General features: G+C 52.1%; 1 protein-coding gene across 1 annotated transcript; it reads left to right on the plus strand.

The window, feature by feature from the left end:
* Positions 1–7,481: 7,481 nt before the first annotated feature.
* LOC117069425 (Y-box-binding protein 1-like) lies at positions 7,482–8,649 on the plus strand. Its single transcript, XM_033187635.1, is given in 1 exon segment — positions 7,482–8,649. A coding segment is annotated over 1 exon segment (972 nt). The 5' UTR covers positions 7,482–7,604; the 3' UTR covers positions 8,577–8,649.
* The last annotated feature ends 601 nt before the right edge of the window (positions 8,650–9,250 follow it).

Raw genomic sequence — 9,250 nt, forward strand, 5'->3', positions numbered from 1 at the left:
CCTGTGAGTTACTGCCAGCCCCCATCAGCATTTGAGTTCGTAATCTAAGGCTTATTCGTTTAAAAGCTACTGACATCAATAGGAATCTCACAGAATGGTGAACTCAGAGACACCTGATTTCCTTGGTTTATTTCTTGACCCACTGTAGGATGTGCCAACCCCCTCCAGCTCAAGATTCTTTCTTCCCCCCGTGCAACCAAATCCTAACGCCCATTGCAGGTGTCTGCAACTCCTGTCAGTCCTGCTGATGGCTCTGTTGGCAGCAGCCTGAGCATTCTTGCCCCAGAACTTTTGGGGAGTGCTAAGGTGGGCAGGTGTGTTCCCTGGCAGGGCATGGCTCCAGATTGGGCCCATAGGGTCCCAGCAGCTGCTGTCCATGTGTCACTTCCCAGGCAGAGGGAGGGCGTCCGGGGAGACCACCCACTCAAGGGCTGGGCTGCCTTTCCAGAATCTCCTTTCAAAGACACCCTGGGAAGCGACCCTCGACTTGCCCCGTGCAGTGTCCTGAGGATGCCCAGGCTCTCAGGGCAGTCGGGACCCTCCCAAGGTCCTGTTTCCTGCCCTCTGCAGGCCCAGATTTCAAAGCTGTCAATTCACTCCTCCTTTCCCTCTTACCCGCCTCCCGCCCTCTTCTCCTCCCCAACATTCTTTGCTTCTTGTTTATATTGCAGAAAACATCTGCGAGAGTAAATGACTGAGATGAAAGATTTTGGCAAAGGGCTATTTTTCTTTGCTTGGCTTACAGGAGGACAGATGAAGACTTTAGCTTCATCCTCGCCTTCCCCAGCGTGACTCCCTCCCCCAGCTTCCAGAGAGGAGAGAAATGGGATCTGAATGAAGACAGACCAGAAGGTGGCCCAGCCGGCCCCAAGGCCTCAAGTCCCCAGGCAGGGGAGATTGTTTTTCCTGTGGAACAGGCTGGCCTGGAGGAAAAGGCTCCACGGGTGGAGAGGAGGGGGCTCAGATCAGCATGCTTCTGCAGCTGCTTCTGCAGGGCTTTCCCTGCTGGCCCTGCACAGCCTTTCCCCCAGCGCTGTCCACTCTCTGCCCTCCCTCCAGGCCACACAGTCAACCCTGCCAGAAGTAGACCTTTTGGCATGTGATGAGGGAGAGACCATCCCGCCAGTGTTTCCTCTGTCCCTCCCTCACCTCTCTCCTGAGCAGTTGTGATGTCCAGGGAGTGACATCCTGGGCTGCACAGCCTCTCTCCTACTCCAGAGAGCTTTATGGCTTTAGACAAGTTAACAACTTCTTGGGTCCTCAGTTTCTCCCTTTGTAAATTGGGGATAAAGATACTTGCTTCACAGAGTTGTAGTGAAGATGAAATGAAATGATGTAACAATGCATGCTCCACACAAAACCAGGTACTTAATAAATGGTGATGATAATGGTGTTGATGATCAGGAGGAGGATGAGGATGAGGATGAGGGTGATCCGGTGGGGTGTGGGGTGGGAGGCAGGGAGAACCCTGAGGCAGAGTCTCTAGGCGACTGAACCTCCATGTTTCCCTCCGTGGATGGAGTGGAGTTCATTCCATCCTCTTCCTTGTAGAGGGATTGTGAAGTAGGGCTGAATGATTACACTTGGTGCAGATGAGATGAAGAGGTGATGGGGAAACCAAGCTTCACTATCCTTGGCACTATGAGGGCCATTTTCCTCTGTGACTCTTGACTGACCTGGCACTTGCCAGCTCTCCTGCCTGGCCATTGTCACCAGGGGGCAGGGGCCAGTGGCCCTCATCATCTGGATAAGCCCCTGGTGCCATGCACCATGAAGACAGGTCTGTCAGTGCTGCCCAGGGCTGAGTGTCCTGGGCCCCAGATTCTCGGTCTGGGAAGCCCCCACTGACATGGCACCAGTAGCACCAAGGTTTCCAGGGTGGCTGTCTCAGAGGCTCCCGTAGAGCAAGGCCAGGGATGTGGCTGTCCTCAGAGAGCAGCTGGGGAGCTGTCCCCACCCCATCTCTCCTGCCAACCCAGCCCAGAGCCTCCCTCTTTTTCATGGTCCCTGGTGTTCCTGTTGGAGTCGTGCAGTGGCCATGCACTTCCTGGCAACGGCAGGGCCAGATCTTAGGAAGACCTCAGTGCCCGGACCAAGGCAAGGCAGCTGTCACTCAGGCAAATAATCAGCAGATTCTCACTAGGTGGGACAGGTAAGTTCTGATCCAGGTGTAGGAGGAAGAACGATAGCTCACAGGCAGCAGCTCAGGAGGTAAACAGCTGGCGGCTGAGCTCCAGGGCAGGAGATGCCCTCTTAGCCTGTTTTTGTCCAGCCTGGGTCCACCAGGCTCACCAAATGAATCTAGGGATGTCTGTTTATGAGGCATGAAGCTGGTGAGCACAGAGCAGAAGGTCCAAGCCTGACAACCTGTCCCGGCACTTCTGGACCTGCTCTGTCAAATCCTCCACACACTAAGGAGAAACAACCTTTTCCTGCCTGCAGGCGTCCTTCAGTACACGCATAGGAAGAAAAAGCCTGGATCAGTCTAGCCCTCCTAAACACAGATGCCTGAAGCCCCCGGACTGATCTCTGCAGGGGCCGAGGCAGCAGTCCTAATAGATGAACTATTAGCTCCTATGAGCTGGACCCTGGGGCTTGGCCCCCCACCAGGCCCACTTAGTATATTATTCAGCTCTACATTTAATGATGGGGAGGCTGGTGCGGTGGCTCACACCTGTAATCCCAGCACTTTGGGAGGCCAAGGTGGGAGGATTGCTTGAAGCCAGGAGGTCGAGACCAGTCTGGGCAAATAGTGAGATTCTTTCTATTTTAGTTGAAGTTGAAAAGAAGATATCTTTGCTAGAGTTCAGAAAGAGTCTTATCTGTTGAAAACTCATGCAACTTAAAGTTCTTTCATCATGGAGAGCCTACTGGCCTGCCATGTGGCATGACCCGTGAATGTGGGTGGGACTGCTTGGCGTTTTCAGACTGTTGGAAACAGTGGCCTGTTGATCTCAGAGAGAGCCAAATTAAGCTGATTTCACTATTTATAATCTCTCCGGAAATAAGCAAAGAAGAGAAGTCTAATTAAATGATGGGGAAACTGAGTCTCAAGCAATCAAGCAGCATGCCCCAGCCGTGGACTGCTAAGTTTCAGCTGCAGCATCAGGATTTGAACCTGGATCTGTGTGGCTCCAAAGCCTCAGCATTCCCCCGACTGTTAGACCTACAATGTCCAATATGGATATCACTAGCCACATGTGGCTATTTAAACTTAGGTAAAGGTTTTGTTTCTCAGTCACACCAGCTCCATCTCAGTGCTCAATAGTCACATGTGGCTAGTGGCTATCCTATTGGACAGTGCAACTCTAGAACATTCCATCTTTGTAGAAAGTTCTGTGTAGAAAGTCAAAGGCAGCACTATGACTAGGTTGTACGGAGGCTCTTTCTTGTTTTAACCAGGCTGCTTAAACCCTTTTATTCAGCTACAAACTCATCTAGTCTCTGACATACACCCTGTCCCCTCTCCCTGTCTATCCTCAAAGAGAGGGTGGTAGTTCTTGACCCCGCATAGTGAATGGGAACAGTGGGAAGCAGGGGGAACAAGTGACCCATGGGGGCTGGGAGCCAGGAGCTCAGCCTGGTCCTCCCTGCCATGCTGCACCTTCCTTGCTGTGTCTGTGCAGAATTGGGGCCTGGCTGGTCCTCTCAGGGGTGGGGGCCCTTGGGGCCTAACTCAATCACCCGCCCAGGCAGGCCCAAAGGTCACACTGCCAGCCTGCGGTCGCCTTTTCAATTACCCGACCCGCTAAATAGGACCCTGAGAGCGAGCTCTGGGCCAGAGCGCAGGAGAAAGGGGCTCTGTGTGGTAGTCCTGGAGCTGCTCTGCACCCCGCACAGAGGCCAGCTCTGTGTAGCACTGCCCAGAGAGGCCGGGAGGGGCGGCAAGCTCTGGTAGCACACAGCAGCCTCCCTGTTCTGATACCGGCTCCTGCATGTTGGGCCTCAGTCCTCAGTTACCCCATCGAGAAAAAGGGGAGAAGAATCTGAGAGCTGGACAAAGGTTTTATATTTTGGGGTTCTGGGCACAAATCTTTGAGCTTCTCAGCTGCCCTAGGATGTAGGCAGGTACCTATAGTCATCTCTGCGGGTGGGCTGAGATGACCAGGCTCAAAGAGAGCCCTGCCCCAGATTGCCCAGCTAGATGGCCACAGAGGAGGCTGCCTGCTGCCAGGTGAGCAGGGTCCGGGCTTTTCAAAGTCACTGACAGTGCTCAAATCTGGTTTTGCCCAGTCCAAGCTCCTTGTACCTGGTGCTGTCAATGCCTGCCATTCCTCTGGGTTCTCCTGGCTCCTAGAGGACAGGGACTGTGTTCTGCTCCTTGCTAAAAGCCAGCACCCGGACCATGCCTGGCTCTTAGAAGGCCCTCAGCAGACATCAGATGGATGGATGAATGGCTGTGGTTGAATGTGGGCAGAATGCTTGGGACAGCAGTGTCACCTGGCTCCTGTCTGTTGTGAGGCAGTTACCTGTCTCAGAGAAAATAGGGAGATGGCAGAGGCTGGGAAATTACAGTCTCAATTTCCTCCTTAACCAGCCACTAGCAACAGAGAGAAAAGACCCCGCTGATGGGAACCTGGTGCTCCTCAGGTCCCACCTCTTAGGGCCGGTCTCCAGCTCCTCCCTGCCCTCTTGGCCATGGCTGCTGGAAGTCAGAGGCCCACTCTGGGGGCTGACTTCCGAGATGTGCGCCAGAGTGCCCCGCGGGTGGGCGCCCCTGGCAGGCCCTGGCTGGGCGGAGGCTGAAACTGGAGCAAGAGCTGTGTGTCAGAGGGTACACGGCTGCACAAGAAGACCTCAGCCAGGATGAACTGAATCTGCCCATCTCCTCCATGCGCCTGCCCTCTCCCCTGACCTGAGCAGGTTTGCAATTCATCCGCCATCCTCAGATGCTGTTCCTGCTATCAGATGATGAAAATGGAGATTCGTCTTGAAGAAAGAAAGAAGTAACTCACTTCCCCCACACCCCTAGTCTATTTGAGCCCCTCTCCTCCCCCATCACCATGTGTTCCTGAAACCTGGGGCTGTTCCAAGCCCTAGATGTGCTGGAAAGTATATCCCGGAGCAGCTGTGAACCTGCTCAGGCTGCCGTGGCCCGGGGTGAATCAGAAACCAAGAGATAGGCCAGCTAACAATGCAGTCCCTTGTTCCTGCATTGAAAGAGAGATCACCATCAGCACCGGGCTCCTGAGAGTGGGGGCAGTGAGCTGGCACACACACACACACACACACACAAACACACACTCACCATTTGCCTCCTGGCACAACCCACTCACCTAGCCCACCCAGAGCAAGTGCTGGGGAAAGGTGTTTACATAGCAGGCCTGAGACCATCACGACTGCCTGGCGGGGCCAGCCTCTCTAAGGTGCCTCCTTCCCAGCCTCTTACTCTCTGCTTTCACTCTAACTCACCTGGGAAGGCAGGGAGGGAGCTGGAGGGGAGGGCTTGCATGAAGCTTGAATGGAGTAGGATTGTCTTGAGGTTTTCCACTGGGCTGGGGAGCGTGAAGGGCACTGGGATGCACAGCCAAAGGGGGTTCTTGGAGCCTGAGAGGGTTTGGAAAAGCCTGTTTACAGGAACCAGACACCCTGAGAAAAATAACTTGCAGGCAAGTTTTGAAGCAGGCCTGGTCACGGAGCTGGCAGCCACTCAAGGCCGTGGTAGAGTCGGGGGCCTTCCCATCAGGCCTGATTACAACCGCTCGCAATCCTCGCCAACTGCAGGCAGGAAGTGCCAAGCACCTATGGGGGTCTAAACCACCCACAGAAACAGCCCTGTTCACACGCATCACATCCTGGGAGATGGGTCAGGGAGTTCTCTTCCCATCACAAATGGAGAAACTGAGGCTCAGGGCCATCTGCCTGCCAGGCACGGACAGCAACAAAATCAGCAGCTCGTGTCCTTAATGCAATTCGTAAAGGGAGTGGGGAGTTCTGTCCACCAGACATCTCCCGTGAACCTGATCTGAAAGCAAACGAGGAAGAACGAGCAGAAACACTCCCTGACGTAAAGGTGTCTCCACAGTCTCATCTTCTCAGACAAGGCGGGCAAAGCCCAAACTCTAGAATGCTTCCAGGATAGAAAAAAGCCTTAATGCCAAGACAGACCCACCGGGATTCCATCAGCTCTGTATCACTGGGCTGATTCCCTGTCTTCATCCCCACTCAGACATCCTGCATGCTCTGCCTCAGAAAGAGCTTTCAAATCCTGCCCCTTGTGTTCCCTTCTCAAGCACCATCGCCTTCATTCAAGCCCACATCATCTCTTCCTGGAGTGTCATCAGAGCTGTCTCTCTTCATCATGCCAACATGCCAATAACCATGCTCGCAGCTTACAAACCTTCCTGCTTTTCCTAACCTTCAGGATCAAGTGCAAGCATCCGAGTCACACAAGGCCCTTTAGACACTGGGGCCAGCCCCAGTTCATCCTCATCTCCTTTTGTTCCTACCCAGTAGCTGCCATGTCAGGCAGCTGACTTGTTCTTTGACACCCCTGTGCCTTTGCACATGCTGTTTCTCTGCCAAGAATATCCTCTCTCCAGCACAGTCTCTACGTGGAAAAATCGCACCCAGTTTCAGAATTCAACTCCGGGGCCCTTTATGCATGGGCCTGTGCTCGTGTCTCCATGGTAGGGCTTCTTTGAGCTATAATGATCATTTGCATATCTGTCTATCTCATCAGACCAGTGGTTCTCAAACTGGGGTGATTTTGGCTCCAGGAGACATTTGGCCATGGCTGGAGATATTTTTGGTTGTCACAATCTGTGTGTGAGGTGGTGCTACTGGCATCTTGTGGGTGGAGGCCAGGGATGCTGCTAGACATCCTACAATAAACAGGACCATCCACACAACAATTTTGTGGCCCCAGATGTGAGTTGTACTGAGGTTGAGAAGCCCCGGACTAGTCTGTGTGTCTCCTGAGGCAAATTCTTATTTGTGTATCGATAGCTAGGCCTAAAGAGGTATCCTATAACTGTTTCTTGTTTTTTTTTTTTTTTTTAAAGATAGGATCTTGCTATGTTGCCCAGGCTGGGGTGCCATGCTCATAGTGGACTATTCCCAGTCATGCTTATAGTATGCTACAGTCTCCAACTCCTGGCCTCAAGGTATCCTCCAGTCTCAGCCTCCTGAGTAGCTGAAACTACAGGCATGCACCGGGGCCCCCAGCTTTCAATAACTGTTTTTTGAATAAATAAATGAGCAGAATGACTTAATAGTTATATACTCCTCACCTGTGGGATGTGAGTCACCATAAGCCCACCAAGTTAGAACTTAAGAAAGCTGACTAATAGTGAGTGAACAAGCATATTGACAAGGATAGAATAAAACATGCAAGTGAATCAAATGCTTTGCTTTCAGTGAAGAAAAGGACCAGCCTATTATCAGAGTGGACCTCAAGTTAGGCATGAACACACATCATCACTGTAGCACTTCTTTTTAAATTAGGGGCCTGTGATTAAGAAGTATCAGTAAATTGAGTTCGATCGGTAGCGGGAGCGAAGAGCGGACCCCAGAGAGCCCTGAGCAGCCCCACCGCCGCAGCCATCACACCCCGGGAGGAGCCGCAGCTGCCGCAGCCGGCCCCAGTCACCATCACCGCAACCATGAGCAGCGAGGCCGAGACCCAGCAGCCGCCCGCCGCCCCCCGCGCCGTCCCCGCCCTCAGCGCCGCCGACACCAAGCCCGGCACTACGGGCAGCGGCGCAGGGAGCGGTGGCCCCGGCGGCCTCACATCGGCGGCGCCTGCCGGCGGGGACAAGAAGGTCATCGCCATGAAGGTTTTGGGAACAGTAAAATGGTTCAATGTAAGGAACGGATACGGTTTCATCAACAGGAATGACACCAAGGAAGATGTATTTGTACACCAGACTGCCATAAAGAAAAATAACCCCAGGAAGTACCTTCGCAGTGTAGGAGATGGAGAGACTGTGGAGTTTGATGTTGAAGGAGAAAAGGGTGCGGAGGCAGCAAATGTTACAGGTCCTGGTGGTGTTCCAGTTCAAGGCAGTAAATATGCAGCAGACGGTAACCATTATAGACGCTATCCACGTCGTAGGGGTCCTCCACGCAATTACCAGCAAAATTACCAGCATAGTGAGAGTGGGGAAAAGAACGAGGGATCAGAGGGTGCTCCCGAAGGCCAGGCCCAACAACGCCGGCCCTACCGCAGGTGAAGGTTCCCACCTTACTACATGCGGAGACCCTATGGGCGTCGACCACAGTATTCCAACCCTCCTGTGCAGGAAGAAGTGATGGAGGGTGCTGACAACCAGGGTGCAGGAGAACAAGGTAGACCAGTGAGGCAGAGTATGTATCGGGGATATGGACCACGATTCCGCAGGGGCCCTCCTCGCCAAAGACAGCCTAGAGAGGACGGCAGTGAAGAAGATAAAGAAAATCAAGGAGATGAGACCCAAGGTCAGCAGCCACCTCAACGTCGGTACCGCCGCAACTTCAATTACCGACGCAGACGCCCAGAAAACCCTAAACCACAAGATGGCAAAGAGACAAAAGCAGCCGATCCACCAGCTGAGAATTCGTCCGCTCCCGAGGCTGAGCAGGGTGGGGCTGAGTAAATGCCGGCTTACCATCTCTACCATCATCCGGTTTAGTCATCCAACAAGAAGAAATATGAAATTCCAGCAATAAGAAATGAACAAAAGATTGGAGCTGAAGACTTTAAGTGCTTGCTTTTTGCTCGTTGACCAGATAAATAGAACTATCTGTATTATCTATGCAGCATGGGGTTTTTATTATTTTTACCTAAAGACGTCTCTTTTTGGTAATAACAAACGTGTTTTTTTAAAAAAGCCTGGTTTTTCTCAATATGCCTTTAAAGGCTTTTAAATTGTTTCATATCCGGTCAAGTTGAGATTTTTAAGAACTTCATTTTTAATTTGTAATAAAAGTTGACAACTTGATTTTTTCAAAAAAGTCAACAAACTGCAAGCACCTGTTAATAAAGGTCTTAAATAATAATAAGAAGAAAAAGAAGTATCAGTAAATTGCTCCACTATGCTCACAAAGCAGATGTCAAATCCTTAGCAGGACAGAGGACTCAAGGTCTGGCCCTACTTCCTACGGGGGATATGGCCAACTTGGAGACGGTACAGAGAGAATCCATGCAGATGATGAAAGCTTTGGACACCTAAGCCCATGGAAGGAAGGCAAAAGGAATTGATATCATTTAACTTCAAGAAAGTAATGACTTGGAGGGTGTCCTAATAGATATTTTCCAGTAACACAAGAG

Source organism: Trachypithecus francoisi, unplaced genomic scaffold (assembly GCF_009764315.1).
Source record: "Trachypithecus francoisi isolate TF-2019V2 unplaced genomic scaffold, Tfra_2.0 Lachesis_group3, whole genome shotgun sequence".
In the NCBI taxonomy this organism is placed as follows: Eukaryota; Metazoa; Chordata; class Mammalia; order Primates; family Cercopithecidae; genus Trachypithecus; species Trachypithecus francoisi.